General features: G+C 43.0%; 4 protein-coding genes across 5 annotated transcripts; 2 read left to right on the forward strand and 2 right to left on the reverse strand.

Annotated features, from left to right (window-relative positions):
- Positions 1-211: 211 nt before the first annotated feature.
- On the reverse strand, positions 212-1,885 carry LOC131981975 (uncharacterized). Its single transcript, XM_059346520.1, has 6 exons — positions 1,792-1,885; positions 1,479-1,641; positions 1,347-1,402; positions 1,040-1,273; positions 370-936; positions 212-294 (listed from the first exon to the last, which is right to left on the reverse strand). The coding sequence occupies exons 1-5, from the start codon at positions 1,868-1,870 to the stop codon at positions 383-385; spliced, it is 1,086 nt and encodes a 361-aa protein (XP_059202503.1). The 5' UTR covers positions 1,871-1,885; the 3' UTR covers positions 212-294; positions 370-382.
- LOC131981977 (atrophin-1-like) lies at positions 212-6,938 on the reverse strand. Of its 2 annotated transcripts, none has more exons than XR_009395330.1 (5): positions 6,835-6,938; positions 6,703-6,758; positions 6,396-6,629; positions 5,681-6,292; positions 212-332 (listed from the first exon to the last, which is right to left on the reverse strand). XR_009395330.1 is itself a non-coding variant. In XM_059346523.1 (5 exons), the coding sequence occupies exons 1-4, from the start codon at positions 6,858-6,860 to the stop codon at positions 5,733-5,735; spliced, it is 876 nt and encodes a 291-aa protein (XP_059202506.1). In that variant the 5' UTR covers positions 6,861-6,938; the 3' UTR covers positions 5,575-5,645; positions 5,720-5,732. The 2 variants fall into 2 exon arrangements, 1 of the variants encoding a protein (XP_059202506.1); XM_059346523.1 differs by lacking the exon at positions 212-332 and adding an exon at positions 5,575-5,645 and having other exon boundaries at positions 5,720-6,292.
- Positions 6,939-8,626: 1,688 nt separating this feature from the next.
- Positions 8,627-10,020, forward strand: LOC131981680 (uncharacterized). Its single transcript, XM_059346080.1, has 5 exons — positions 8,627-8,726; positions 8,803-8,858; positions 8,963-9,196; positions 9,300-9,872; positions 9,950-10,020. The coding sequence occupies exons 1-4, from the start codon at positions 8,701-8,703 to the stop codon at positions 9,857-9,859; spliced, it is 876 nt and encodes a 291-aa protein (XP_059202063.1). The 5' UTR covers positions 8,627-8,700; the 3' UTR covers positions 9,860-9,872; positions 9,950-10,020.
- A 2,126-nt stretch (positions 10,021-12,146) lies between these two features.
- Positions 12,147-14,141, forward strand: LOC131981678 (atrophin-1-like). Its single transcript, XM_059346077.1, has 6 exons — positions 12,147-12,177; positions 12,713-12,875; positions 12,952-13,007; positions 13,081-13,314; positions 13,418-13,990; positions 14,071-14,141. The coding sequence occupies exons 1-5, from the start codon at positions 12,162-12,164 to the stop codon at positions 13,975-13,977; spliced, it is 1,029 nt and encodes a 342-aa protein (XP_059202060.1). The 5' UTR covers positions 12,147-12,161; the 3' UTR covers positions 13,978-13,990; positions 14,071-14,141.
- The last annotated feature ends 1,600 nt before the right edge of the window (positions 14,142-15,741 follow it).

The raw sequence follows: 15,741 nt of genomic DNA on the forward strand, positions 1-15,741 counted from the left end.
AAAAAAAGTGCGATCGTCAGCACGCTTGTTAATCAAAGACGTTGAATGAAAACAGGTTGAAAATCAGTTTAAAGTTAACGCCGTTTAAGCACCGAAACATGGTACCGTTTTGATTTTACATGAATCGGTACTCTGTAGTACCAATGGAATTCAATTCAAATTCAAAGAAAGATTTAAAATTCAGATCAGATTAAACAGTTTGACCATGAAGTTAATCTGGGAGTATTTGATGGACTTTTATTGAAATCAGAATCTTTGTTCACACTGTAGGGGATCCACCACTTGGTACACAACCTGAAAGACAGGAAGAGCAACATTAGTTAGGGGAAGACCTCAGACATTTATGTTAAATACATTTTATCATCATACCTTTTACAGGTCACTAGCCTTGCTTCCTGAAGCCGCCATATGAAGAAGCACGTGAACCTTGTACTGGGGCCTGCATGGGGGCCTTGGCTGGACCCTTCACTGGTGTCTTGGCTGGAGCCATCTGCTGTTCAACAACAGGCATATAGGTAAAGTGGTATCTCTCATAGTGATCCTCCTGCGAACTGTCACTGCCATGCTCGAAGCTGCTGCTGCCGTGAGTGTATGTGCCTGCAGGATACTGGCCAGTCAGGAACATGTAGTTGTAGGAAGGATAAGGACCCCAGATTCCACCCATGTTGGAGTCTGTCTCAGGCTGGCCAATGAAGCTTTCTCCAGCAGATTCTTCAGACTCGGGCATATAAGGAGGAGGAGGAGGCAGCCAGCCTTGTTCCTCGGTCTCCCTCTCGGAGTTCCCATGCTCAATGCTCGATTCAAAATGGGACAAGTCTCCTGCTTGGTACACTGGTCCAGGTGGTAGGGCACCTGGACCCGAGGCTGCAGCACGTGCACCAGCCGACATTTCAGCATCGCCAGAGAGACTGAGCGGTGCAACAGCCCAGCTGATCTCTGAGAACAGGAATAGAGATTACAGGAATCAAACTCCCACTACATGAATATCTGTGCAAGCCATGAGTCAAGTCCAATAGGACATTATGGATTGGACCCTTACCTCGTGGAGCAGATTGAAAAGCAGCTCCTGATTGTGCAGGGCTGGCAGACTGAGGGACACTGGGCATCGGCTGTGGCGCAGCCTGATAATATTGTGTGGAGCCGCCTTGAGAGGGACCATAGTTTGGCATACCAGATCCAGAAGAAGAGTAGTCAGAAGGTGCTCCCTGGTACGAGTCAAAACTAGGACCAGCATTTGTGTAACTGCTATCATAGGAAGCACCAGGACCAGAGCCTAGAGACAAGACAAGTTAATCAGATAAAAGTCAACTGAGGAAAAGGGGTTTACTTGAGTGATGATGCATTACCTTTCTGAACAGGAAGGCAGCATATGTCCACAACAAGCAGAGCAAAGAGGGAAGCCCTGAAATGATTTAAAACAACACAATGAGATAGTTATTTGCAGTAACCAGTTAACTTACAACAAGCACCATGCTTACCCTGAGAGGAACTGTACAGTCATCATGTTGAAGGCTGCTGTTGGAGACTCTGTCAAATGAGGAGAGTTATAAGTGTTGCCAGAGATCAGCACTGACCAATCAGATCTTAATGAGTTCACAGCAGACAGCTGCTGGCAAATGAATCTCAGCTGGTGGATCAAACCTGCATTTATATTACAACAAATTCAACTCGTATTAACAGTCTGATATTGGAAAACATGGCACATCAACCCCAAATCTACCTAGTTCAAACAAAATAAAGAAAAAGCAGAGTTTGTGGACAGTTTCTAATGAATCATCATCAAACACATACTTGTGATATTTAGTTGAAACCATCCAGTAATGAGGTCAATAAAAGCCTCATCCGTATGAATCAGATGTGATTTGGACATGTGCCACCAATGACAGACAGGGTCTTTTTTCTTTATGTGTGCTCTGATCAGCTCACGCTGGCTCTCGTCGCATACGCATTCATGTAATATCCATGTGCAGTCCAGGCAAACGACAACAAACATGGCGCACTATTTCCATCAGTCAGACATTCAAGTTGCCCTAGCAGCTCTGATAACTATCCAGAAGTAATTTCAGCAGTTAGGCAGAATTATTACAGATAATGTAACAGAAAAGAGAAGGCACATTAATTATGACCTCCTCCATCATGACCTCTACGTGTGTCCTGACAAATTTGTCTGTCTTACTTTGTTTCTCTGCCATGTTTTGGTTTTCGACTGTAGGCTATTTCACTCTAGGAGAAGTAGGAGAGAAGAGAAGTGTCTCCGCATGCGCAAGCTATTGGTGGTGTTGTGTGGCAGTGCTTCATGGTACCACCTGGCCACCTGGCGTGCATACTATATCACATTTTACAGACTCTTGCTTCACCTGTGCACGCAGACTTCCCCCGAAAGGCGCTCGTCTAAACGAGGAATTAAAAGTGATAACGCAAAGCCACTTTTGCTATGTCCAGATGGTCTCCATCTAAACAGGGCCTTGTTTTAAATTCACTTTTTTGTACATAAACATCAAGGAATAACCAGCTCCTTTGCTTGTTAATCCAAACAGGCCTACATTAATGCAAATGTAGACATCTGACCATAACGTGATTTGAACACGCAGCCTTCTGATCTGGAGTCAGACACGCTACCGTCGCGCCACAGTGTCTAAGTTCTGTTGCTGAATTGCCACTTTATAGTGGTCAGCTGTGTCTTTTTCAGCACTTTTTATATGTTGTAGAGCATGGAAAGTATGTTTTTTTATTTAATTTGTCACTTAAAGGTACTGAAAACAACATTCACAGTGTTGATGTGGAAGCAAACAACTATTCTTGATGTAAAAATATAGTCAAGGGTGAAAAATATATTTGCCGTGTACAGTCAACGGTCATGTGGAGGCAATCCCTGCAACACTAAATTACATTAACTCAACTTGATGTCACTGCGAGTTATGAGTATAGAAATCAGTCAAACCATGCATTTTTTCAATAGTTTATCTAAGAGATTTGATCCTGTCGTGATTTGAACACAGAGCCTTCTGATCTGGAGTCAGACACGCTAGCGTTGCGCCACAAGGTCAGTTTTCTCCATGAGAAATGACACTATATAGAGGTTAACTGAGCCTGACAAGCATTTTCAAAATATAATAAGGCAAGGAAAGAGTGTTTTGTTTTTTTATTTAATTTATCACACAAACATGCACTATTGTGCGTAATATAATGGATCGAACAAGCTCCACAATCTTAAATGGTCTCACCTTCCAATAACATAGCATAGCAGATATCTGACCGTGAGGTGATTTGGACACGCAGCCTTCTGATCTGGAATCAGACGCGCTACCGTTTCACCACAGAGCCTACACTGCAAAAAAAAGAAAAGTTGGGTGAACTCAAAATTTCAAGGCAACAAACTTCGATAAAATTTTAAGTTGGACATGCAATTAAACTAAATATTTTACATTTTGTTTTTGAGTTTGCTCAACTCTGAATTCAGATTTTTGTCAACTCAACTGTAAGTTGTACTAACTTATAATTTTACATTATAAGTTATAATAACCTTTAATCCATATTCTAATTAATCCAATTCTGCTAACTTCTGCAATGTGCTGAATTGGCACGATTGTAATGCCGCTATGAAATGTCAGCTAATGTTGCGACCACAATTTTGAGTTAGCATTGATACGCTAATGGCTACTCTTGTAGCTGTAACAAGCAGTGTTGCTAGCATCAGTTAGCCGCTAGCTTTCGCTAATGACCGAATTTCACCGCTTTCCTGCAATTCACAACAAAGAAATAAGAGTTAGCAGAACCATTGTCCCTTGTTGTGAACCCCAACTTAAAGATATAAGTCACAACAACTTACAGACAACTGGCTTCCTTTGTTGTGCTTACTTACATTATTGCCCTAAATGTCAATAATTTATATCTCCAAGTTTTACCAACTTAAATCACTGTTTTAGGCCAAAAAATACAAGTTGGCTTTTTTGCAGTGTAGCCTACTGTCTGTTGCTGAAGTGGCACTTTATACTGGCCAGCTGGCTCTTCTAAAGCACTTTTTATATGTTGTAGAGCATGGAAAGTATGTTTTTTCATTTAATTTGTCACATAAGGTACTGAAAACAACATTCACAGTGTTAATGTAGCAGCAAACAATTTGTGATGTAAAAATATAGTTGATGGGGAAGAATTGATTTGGCGTGTCAAGTCTTTGGTCCTTATCAAGCGGAAGGATGTGACAAATTGAGATTATGAAGGGGATTTATGTGGAGAAAATTTCTGTAAAAGTAATTTGAATTAGATCAACTTGCTGTCAGTGTGAGTAATTACAAATCTGCATTTACAAGTTTTTTCACTCCCAAAGTTTGTTTGTGATTTGAACATGCAACCTTCTGATCTGGAGTCAGCCATGATACCATTGCACCAGTCAGTTTTCTACAGTAGAACTGGCACTTCATAGAGGCCAGTTCTCCCATCAGGCTGCCAATCAGCACCGAGCACAGCAAGGCTCATAGAGAATCTAAATTAGCTCAAGTTGACGTCAGTGGAAGTTATAAATGTATAAAGCAGTATCAATGTTTTAGAAAGGTTGATGCAGAGATTTGATCCCTGACGTGGTTTGAGCATGCAACTACCATTGCGCGACAAGGTAGATTTTCTGAGGCAGAAGTGTGATAGACTGAGCTCTTTCTATATATCTAAAATGAAAAGGTTTATATATTCACAAACATACAGCAAAAAATTTGCCCTATTTCTTGTTAACTAGGATAAATCTAATCATTAATGCAAAGGTAGACATGGAGCCCTTTGATCCCAACATGATGCAAATACACAACCCTCTGATCTGGAGTCAGATGCACAACCCCTGGGTCAGTTTATTTTGTCTTATTTGGTCTAAAACCAGCTGCTAATGGAGTATTGCAGATGTTTGACCACAAAGTGCTTTTAAACACAACCTTGGAGTTTGTGATATAAAATCTAAGTCAAATGTAACCTTTATAAGACCACACCTTGCTTGTATAAAGCCCAACAAAGACTAGCAAATCCTTGGCTTCTCTGGGTGACTGTGAACCTACCTAAGGTTAAAAATCACTGCCTGCCCACCACAATCTCTTTCTGGTCAGGTCGCTTGTAGTTATGTCCATTTGGGTAGCCAACTGTCATTTTAAATTTTTACAAATGTCAGACAACCTCCAGGCTAGTGTCTTTTGGCATGTTACCTTCAGCCAACCCCAGGTACCACTGATGGAGGCCTAATACATAAATCCAAGAAGAGAAATTTGTTCTTGACAAATTTGGGCTGAACTTTGTGGTGTTGGTCAGAAATTTGATGCTGCAGTGGGAGGGCCCAATGAGGACTTCTGCACTAATGTTTCTTGTGCAGTATGCCATGTCCTGGCCAGAACTAACTGTTCTTGCATTGTTTGAGTCAGCCTACTACAAATCTTAAAGTTGGGCAGTAGACAAGCCCAAGTTGAAATGTGGAATCTCCCAAATGGAGACAGAGCATGTCAAAGCCTTTATCCTTGTTCTGCTTGAAGCAGAGAGAAAGAAAGATTTAAAATTCAGAGCAAACAGTTTGACCATGAAGTTAAATTAAAAATCTGGGAGTATTTGATTGACTTTTATTGAAATCAGAAGCTTTGTCCACACTGTAGGGGATCCACCACTTGGTACACAACCTGAAAGACAAGAGCAACATTAGTTAGGGGAAGACCTTGTCAGACAATTTGTTAAATACATTTTATCATCATACCTTTTACAGGTCACTACCCTTGCCTCCTGAAGCCTCCATATGAAGAAGCACGTGAACCAGTCTGCTGTACCGGGGCCTGCATGGGGGCCTTGGCTGGAGCCTTCACTGGTGTCTTGGCTGGAGCCATCTGCTGTTCAACAACAGGCATATAGGTAAAGTGGTATCTCTCATAGTGATCCTCCTGCGAGCTGTCACTGCCATGCTCGAAGCTGCTGCTGCCGTGAGTGTATGTGCCTGCAGGATACTGGCCAGTCAGGAACATGTAGTTGTAGGAAGGATAAGGACCCCAGCTTCCACCTATGTTGGAGTCTGTCTCAGGCTGGCCGATGAAGCTTTCTCCAGCAGATTCTTCAGACTCGGGCATATAAGGAGGAGGAGGAGGCAGCCAGCCTTGTTCCTCGGTCTCCCTCTCGGAGTTCCCATGCTCAATGCTCGCTTCAAAATGGGACAAGTCTCCTGCTTGGTACATTGGTCCAGGTGGTAGGGCACCTGGACCGGAGGCTGCAGCACGTGCACCAGCCGACATTTCAGCATCGCCAGAGAGACTGAGCGGTGCAACAGCCCAGCTGATCTCTGAGAACAGGAATAGAGATTACAGGAATCAAACTCCCACTACATGAATATCTGTGCAAGCCATGAGTCAAGTCCAACAGGACATTATGGACTGGACCCTTACCTCGTGGAGCAGATTGAAAAGCAGCTCCTGATTGTGCAGGGCTGGCAGACTGAGGGACACTGGGCATCGGCTGTGGCGCAGCCTGATAATATTGTGTGGAGCCGCCTTGAGAGGGACCATAGTTTGGCATACCAGATCCAGAAGAAGAGTAGTCAGAAGGTGCTCCCTGGTACGAGTCAAAACTAGGACCAGCATTTGTGTAACTGCTGTCATAGGAAGCACCAGGACCAGAGCCTAGAGACAAGACAAGTTAATCAGATAAAAGTCAACTGAGGAAAAGGGGTTTACTTGAGTGATGATACATTACCTTTCTGAACAGGAAGGCAGCATATGTCCACAACAAGCAGAGCAAAGAGGGAAGCCCTGAAATGATTTAAAACAACACAATGAGATAGTTATTTGCAGTAACCAGTTAACTTACAACAAGCACCATGCTTACCCTGAGAGGAACTGTACAGTCATCATGTTGAAGGCTGCTGTTGGAGACTCTGTCAAATGAGGAGAGTTATAAGTGTTGCCAGAGATCAGCACTGACCAATCAGAGCTTAACGAGTTCACAACAGACAGCTGCTGGAAAATGAATCTCAGCTGGTGGATCAAACCTCAGCAGTTAGTAATACAGGAGCTAACACTGGCTGTATCCCAAAGTCAAGGATCCTTCCTTGGTGGGATCCTTCCTTCAGAGTCGGGTCCTCCAGGATGAGGCCAGAGTCCTTCGTTTCACTGGTGTAACGGACAAATGGAACAGCCTTCCGAGTGTGCAGCTGTGCGTCATTGTGTAATTGGACGTCCTGCTTAAATTCAGCTTCCCAATTTCAAAACCAGTTCACAACATGAATGTAGCTTTGGCATCAGCACTCTTCCACATATTTGTGGAAATGGAAGAAGATGCTTTAAGTTTGAATCTCCACGATTTAGCAATTAAAAGCCACAAAGTGGATTAAACCTGAATATTTCACTGATCCTGGCTGAATTTGTCTGCTACTTAATTTCATAAAGGCAGCAGCACATAACTCACCATGGAAATGTGTTCTGGGATTTTTTTCAAATTTCATTTTACTGTACAGTTATTTATAAATAACAATAACGGATAATAGCGGACTGTCGGTCCCTGTAAACACAATAAACAAATGTATAACTTTCTGAATGGCATAGCTGCGTATACTTTGCACATAGTACATCATCATCTGACGCATATGTATGAATTAACAATAACTTTAGCAACTGAGATGGCATCAATCAACTTAACTGGCAATGTATTAAGATGACGTTTAATTTTCTTTAAGCTAAATTTCTGGCATTTGTTTATGGATATGTTTTTTGCTTGACTTTGAACACAAGTTTTGTAAGTTATGTGATAACATTCAGTGTAAACTGAAAATACTTGTATATTTAAATTCATATTGCGTTGCTGCGACGCTGTTTCTCTGCTTGCCATTTTTAAATCTCCTGGTAGGCCGGTGTGCGCAATTCGTTATGGGTAGTCGGAGCACACGGAGGATACACACATGCATCCTTGAAATTTGGGCAACAGAAGGACTCTGTCCTCTGGAGGATCCTGGACATTGGGACGGTCCTTCAGCGGATGTCAATGACGTAGTATCCTTCAAATTCAGCCATTTGAGGATCCTTCCTTGACATTGGGATACAGCTACTGACATCTCAGATAGGAAGTGGGTGTCACCTTCGCACATGAACTATTTTCTCGTTGCAACAATTTAACATTTTAACAGCCTGACATTGGGGCAATGAAATGGAACTAGGGATGGTGTTTGCCTATAGATAGAAAACAATACTTGTAAGCAGTGTAATGGGAATTGTCTTGATACAGAACAGTACTGTGTTTCTAAGAATGCACACACATTATGACCAAAAACATGGCCAATATCAAGCACCCCAATTTTTTGTTGTGTATAAATGTATCTTCAGAACTAAATGTTAAAAATATTCTGAAACAATAAGTCTCATTAAATGTATTTCTCAATAATCACATCATCTGGTTAAAGTCCGAAGAACTACAATTTTAGGAAAACTGAACAGATTAATGGCTGAATCCAACTTTGATACATTTACACAAAGTCCCTGGTTCTTGTTATATTCTCTATGTTATGAGGGGGTTTAAAGCTGAAAAAAAGATGAAGAGCCTCCGTGTTGGACTAACTGCTGAGGTTGAATCCACCTGCTGAGAGTCATTTACCAGCATCTGTCTGTTGTGAACTCGTTAAGCTCTGATTGGTCAGTGCTGATCTCTGGCAACACTTATAACTCTCCTCATTTGACAGAGTCTCCAACAGCAGCCTTCAACATGATGACTGTACAGTTCCTCTCAGGGTAAGCATGGTGCTTGTTGTAAGTTAACTGGTTACTGCAAATAACTATCTCATTGTGTTGTTTTAAATCATTTCAGGGCTTCCCTTTTTGCTCTGCTTATTGTGGACATATGCTGCCTTCCTGTTCAGAAAGGTAATGTATCATCACTCAAGTAAACCCCTTTTTTTTTTTTTTTTTTTTTTTTTTTTTTTTTTCCCTCAGTTGACTTTTATCTGAATAACTTGTCGCGTCTCTAGGCTCTGGTCCTGGTGCTTCCTATGACAGCAGTTACACAAATGCTGGTCCTAGTTTTGACTTGTACCAGGGAGCACCTTCTGACTACTCTTCTTCTGGATCTGGTATGCCAAACTATGGTCCCTCTCAAGGCAGCTCCACACAATATTATCAGGCTGCGCCAAAGCCGATGCCCAGTGTCCCTCAGTCTGCCAGCCCTGCACAATCAGGAGCTGCTTTTCAATCTGCTCCACGAGGTAAGGATCCAGTCCATAATGACCTGTTGGACTTGACTCATGGCTTGCACAGATATTCATGTAGTGGGAGTTTGATTCCTGTAATCTCTATTCCTGTTCTCAGAGATCAGCTGGGCTGTTGCACCGCTCAGTCTCTCTGGCGATGCTGAAATGTCGGCTGGCGCACGTGCTGCAGCCTCCGGTCCAGGTGCCCTACCACCTGGACCAGTGTACCAAGCAGGAGACTTGTCCCATTTTGAATCGAGCATTGAGCATGGGAACTCCGAGAGGGAGACCGAGGAACAAGGCTGGCTGCCTCCTCCTCCTCCTTATATGCCCGAGTCTGAAGAATCTGCTGGAGAAAGCTTCATCGGCCAGCCTGAGACAGACTCCAACATAGGTGGAAGCTGGTTTCCTTATCCTTCCTACAACTACATGTTCCTGACTGGCCAGTATCCTGCAGGCACATACACTCACGGCAGCAGCAGCTTCGAGCACGGCAGTGACAGTTCGCAGGAGGATCACTATGAGAGATACCACTTTACCTATATGCCTGTTGTTGAACAGCAGATGGCTCCAGCCAAGACACCAGTGAAGGCTCCAGCCAAGGTCCCCATGCAGGCCCCAGTACAGCAGACTGGTTCACATGCTTCTTCATATGGAGGCTTCAGGAGGCAAGGGTAGTGACCTGTAAAAGGTATGATGATAAAATGTATCTAACAAATTGTCTGACGAAGTCTTCCCCTAACTAATGTTGCTCTTCCTGTCTTTCAGGTTGTGTACCAAGTGGTGGATCCCCTACAGTGTGAACAAAGATTCTGATTTCAATAAAAGTCCATCAAATACTCCCAGATTTTTAATTTAACTTCATGGTCAAACTGTTTAATCTGATCTGAATTTTAAATATAGACTCTCCTTCAAGCAGAACAAGGATAAAGGCTTTGACATGCTCTGTCTCCATTTGGGAGATTCCACATTTCAACTTGGGCTTGTCTTTTATATCCTAAACTCCAAGGTTGTGTTTAAAAACACTTTGTGATCAAACATCTGCAATGCTCCATTAGTGGCTGGTTTTAGACCAAATAAGACAAAATAAACTGACCCAGGGGTTGTGCATCTGACTCCAGATCAGAGGGTTGTGTATTTGCATCATGTTTGGGATCAAAGGACTCCATGTCTACCTTAATGATTAGACTTATCCCAGTTAACAAGAAATGGGGCACATTTTTTGCTGTATGTTTCTGTGAATATATAAACCTTTTCATTTTAGATATATAGAAAGAGCTCAGTCTATCACACTTCTGCCTCAGAAAATCTACCTTGTCGCGCAATGGTGGTTGAATGCTCCAACCACGTTGGGGATCAAATCTCTGCATCAACCTTTCTAAACATTGATACTGCTTTATACATAACTTCCACTGACGTCAATTTGAGCTAATTTAGATTCTCTGAGCCTTGCTGTGCTCTGTGCTGATTGGCAGCCTGGTGGGAGAACTGGCCTCTATGAAGTGCCAGTTCTACTGTAGAAAACTGACTGCAACGGTATCATGGCTGACTCCAGATCAGAAGGTTTCGTGTTCAAATCACAAAGACAAACTTTGGGAGTGAAAAAACTTGTAAATACAGATTTGTAATTACACTGACAGCAAGTTGATCTAATTCAAATAAGTTTTGCAGAAATTTTCTCATAAATCTCGTTCGTAATCTCAATTTGTCACATCCTTCCGCTTGATAAGGACCAAAGACTTGACACGCCAAATCAATTCTTCCCAATCAGCTATATTTTTACATTACAAATTGTTTGCTGCTACATCAACACTGAATTTTTTCAGTACCTTGTGTGACAAATTAAATTAAAAACATACTTTCCATGCTCTACAAAATATAAAAAGTGCTTTAGAAGACCCAGCTGGCCAGTATAAACTGCCACTTCAGCAACAGACAGTAGGCTCTGTGGTGCAACGGTAGCGCGTCTGATTCAAGATCAGAAGGCTTGTTTGGATTATCAAGCAAAGGAGCTGGTTATTCCTTGATGTTTATGTACAAAAAAGTGAATTTAAAACAGGGCCCTGTTTAGATGGAGACCAGCTGGACATAGCAAAAGTGGCTTTGCGTTATCACTTTTTATTCCTTGTTTAGACGAGCGCCTTTCGGGGGAAGTCTCGCGCACAGGTGAAGCAAGAGTCTGTAAAATGTGATATAGTATGCACGCCAGGTGGTACCATGAAGCACTGCCACACAACACCACCAAGGCCGCGTTCAGACTGCAGGCGAATCTGATTTAAATCAGATTCCTACTCAAATCCGATTTTTAGGGCAGACTGTCCACACTGTTTTTAGCAAGTGTCCAAATCGGATATGGCTCTGTTCAGACTGGGCCACATTATTGACTGATCTGACAGGTTGCTATAGTAACAGCGTCAGAGCGTCTGACGCCGTAACAGCGTCAGACATCATATAATTGCGACAGCGACAAGAAGAAGAAGAAGAAGAAGAAGAAGAACAACAACAACAACAAACACGATGGAGGCAGGTCTCCTCAGTATACTGGCCTTATCACTGTCCAGTAGATGTGCAGAACATCTCAGACGCACCAGGGGAGAAACCGGGCGGATGGACGCCCCCGTTGGGCCCGGCTCTCCGCGATGCCGGCGCTACGCGTGCCACGTAGAGTGACGTCACGGACAGTCCAAACCGATCTGAGTGTTTGGAGCGGTTCAGACTGAGACGTATCCGTCCAAATGCAATCTGAAACTACCTCCTGAAGGTGATTTCGATCCGGTTTGCAAAAATCAGATTTCATGTGATTTGTGACTGTTCAGACTTCAAAGGTAGAGGTATCCAGTTCCAATCTGGATGGGCTAAAAATCTGATTTTGGCTGGCAGTCTGAACGCGGCCCAAGAGCTTGCGCATGTGGAGACACTTCTCTTCTCTCCTACTTCTCTTCCTAGTAGCGCGAAATAGCCTATAGTCGAAAACCAAAACATGGCAGAGAAACAAAGTAAGACAGACAATTTTGTCGGGATACACGTGGAGGTCATAATGGGGGAGGTCATAATTAATGTGCATTCTCTTTTCTGTTACATTATCTGTAATAATTCTGCCTAACTGCTGAAATGACTTCTGGATAGTTATCAGAGCTGCTAGGGCAACTTGAATGTCTGACTGATGGAAATAGTGCGCCATGTTTGTTGTCGTTTGCCTGGACTGCACATGGATATTACATGAATGTGTATGCGACGAGAGCCAGCGTGAGCTGATCAGACCACACATAAAGAAAAAAGACCCTGTCTGTCATTGGTGGCACATGTCCAAATCACATCTGATTCATATTTATTTTTATTTTACTGACCTCATTACTGGATGGTTTCAACTAAATATCACAAGTATGTGTTTGATAATGATTCATTAGAAACTGTCCACAAACTCTGCTTTTTCTTTATTTTGTTTGAACTAGGTAAATTTGGGGTTGATGTGCCATGTTTCCCAATATCAGACTGTAAATACTAGTTGAATTTGTTGTAATATAAATGCAGGTTTGATCCACCAGCTGAGATTCATTTACCAGCAGCTGTCTGCTGTGAACTCGTTAAGCTCTGATTGGTCAGTGCTGATCTCTGGCAACACTTATAACTCTCCTCATTTGACAGAGTCTCCAACAGCAGCCTTCAACATGATGACTGTACAGTTTCTCTCAGGGTAAGCATGGTGCTTGTTGTAAGTTAACTGGTTACTGCAAATAACTATCTCATTGTGTTGTTTTAAATCATTTCAGGGCTTCCCTCTTTGCTCTGCTTGTTGTGGACATATGCTGCCTTCCTGTTCAGAAAGGTAATGTATCATCACTCAAGTAAACCCCTTTTCCTCAGTTGACTTTTATCTGATTAACTTGTCTTGTCTCTAGGCTCTGGTCCTGGTGCTTCCTATGGCAGCAGTTACGCAAATGCTGGTCCTAGTTTTGACTCGTACCAGGGAGCACCTTCTGACTACTCTTCTTCTGGATCTGGTATGCCAAACTATGGTCCCTCTCAAGGCAGCTCCACACAATATTATCAGGCTGCGCCACAGCCGATGCCCAGTGTCCCTCAGTCTGCCAGCCCTGCACAATCAGGAGCTGCTTTTCAATCTGCTCCACGAGGTAAGGGTCCAGTCCATAATGTCATGTTGGACTTGACTCATGGCTTGCACAGATATTCATGTAGTGGGAGTTTGATTCCTGTAATCTCTATTCCTGTTCTCAGAGATCAGCTGGGCTGTTGCACCGCTCAGTCTCTCTGGCGATGCTGAAATGTCGGCTGGTGCACGTGCTGCAGCCTCCGGTCCAGGTGCCCTACCACCTGGACCAATGTACCAAGCAGGAGACTTGTCCCATTTTGAATCGAGCATTGAGCATGGGAACTCCGAGAGGGAGACCGAGGAACAAGGCTGGCTGCCTCCTCCTCCTCCTTATATGCCCGAGTCTGAAGAATCTGCTGGAGAAAGCTTCATCGGCCAGCCTGAGACAGACTCCAACATAGGTGGAAGCTGGTTTCCTTATCCTTCCTACAACTACATGTTCCTGACTGGCCAGTATCCTGCAGGCACATACACTCACGGCAGCAGCAGCTTCGAGCATGGCAGTGACAGCTCGCAGGAGGATCACTATGAGAGATACCACTTTACCTATATGCCTGTTGTTGAACAGCAGATGGCTCCAGCCAAGACACCAGTGAAGGCTCCAGCCAAGGTCCCCATGCAGGCCCCGGTACAGCAGACTGGTTCACGTGCTTCTTCATATGGAGGCTTCAGGAGGCAAGGGTAGTGACCTGTAAAAGGTATGGTGATGATAAAATGTATCTAACAAATTGTCTGACGAGGTCTTCCCCTAACTAATGTTGCTCTTCCTGTCTTTCAGGTTGTGTACCAAGTGGTGGATTCCCTACAGTGTGAACAAAGATTCTGATTTCAATAAAAGTCCATCAAATACTCCCAGATTTTTAATTTAACTTCATGGTCAAACTGTTTAATCTGATCTGAATTTTAAATCTTTCTTTGACTTGGACTCTCTGCTTCAAGCAGAACAAGGATAAAGGCTTTGACATGCTCTGTCTCCATTTGGGAGATTCCACATTTCAACTTGGGCTTGTCTACTGCCCAACTTTAAGATTTGTAGTAGGCTGACTCAAACAATGCAAGAACAGTTAGTTCTGGCCAGGACATGGCATACTGCACAAGAAACATTAGTGCAGAAGTCCTCATTGGGCCCTCCCACTGCAGCATCACATTTCTGACCAACACCACAAAGTTCAGCCCAAATTTGTCAAGAACAAATTTCTCTTCTTGGATTTATGTATTAGGCCTCCATCAGTGGCACCTGGGGTTTGCTGAAGGTAACATTTCAGAAGACACTGGCCTGGAGGATCAGATCAGAAGGCTGCGTGTCCAAATCACCTCACGGTCAGACATCTGCTATGCTATGTTATTGGAAGGTGAGACCATTTAAGATTGTGGAGCTTGTTCGATACATTATATTACGCACATTGGTGCATGTTTGTGTGATAAATTAAATAAAAAAACAAAACACTCTTTCCTTGCCTTATTACATTTTGAAAATGCTTGTCAGGCCCAGCTGACCTTGTGGCGCAACGCTAGTGTGTCTGACTCCTGATCAGAAGGCTCTGTGTTCAAATCACGACAGGATCAAATTTCTTAGATAAACTTTTGAAAAATGCATGGTTTGACTGATTTCTATACTCATAACTCACAGTGACATCAAGTTGAGTTAATGTAATTTAGTCTTGCCTCCACATGACCGACTGTACACAGCAGATATATTTTTCACCCTTGACTATATTTTTTACATCAAGAATAGTTGTTTGCTTCCACATCAACACTGTGAATGTTATTTTCAGTACCTTTAAGTGACAAATTAAATAGAAAAACATACTTTCCATGCTCTACAACATATAAAAAGTGCTGAAAAAGACACAGCTGACCACTATAAAGTGCCACTTCAGCAACAGAATGTAGACACTGGCGCGACGGTAGCGCGTCTGACTCCAGATCAGAAGGCTGCGTGTTCAAATCACATTATGGTCAGATGTCTACATTTGCATTAATGAAGGCCTGTTTGGATTAACAAGCAAAGGAGCTGGTTATTCCTTGATATTTATGTACAAAAAAGTGAATTTAAAACAAGGCCCTGTTTAGATGGAGACCATCTGGACATAGCAAAAGTGGCTTTGCGTTATCACTTTTTATTCCGCGTTTAGTCGAGCGCCTTTCGGGGGAAGTCTGCGTGCACAGGTGAAGCAAGAGTCTGTAAAATGTGATATAGTATGCACGCCAGGTGGCCAGGTGGTACCATGAAGCACTGCCACACAACACCACCAAGAGCTTGCGCATGCGGAGACACTTCTCTCCAGTCGAAAACCAAAACATGGCAGAGAAACAAAGTAATGCTGGGCTTACACCAAATGATTTTCACAGTCCCAGACTAAAAACTGAAAGTCTTTAGTAATTTTAGGAGTCTTACTGGAGTCACAGCACTCTCCCGTCATCCAGATTGTTAAGTGTAAGGTTGTAA

The sequence above is a fragment of the Centropristis striata genome, chromosome 12 (assembly GCF_030273125.1).
Source record: "Centropristis striata isolate RG_2023a ecotype Rhode Island chromosome 12, C.striata_1.0, whole genome shotgun sequence".
Classification (NCBI taxonomy): domain Eukaryota; kingdom Metazoa; phylum Chordata; class Actinopteri; order Perciformes; family Serranidae; genus Centropristis; species Centropristis striata.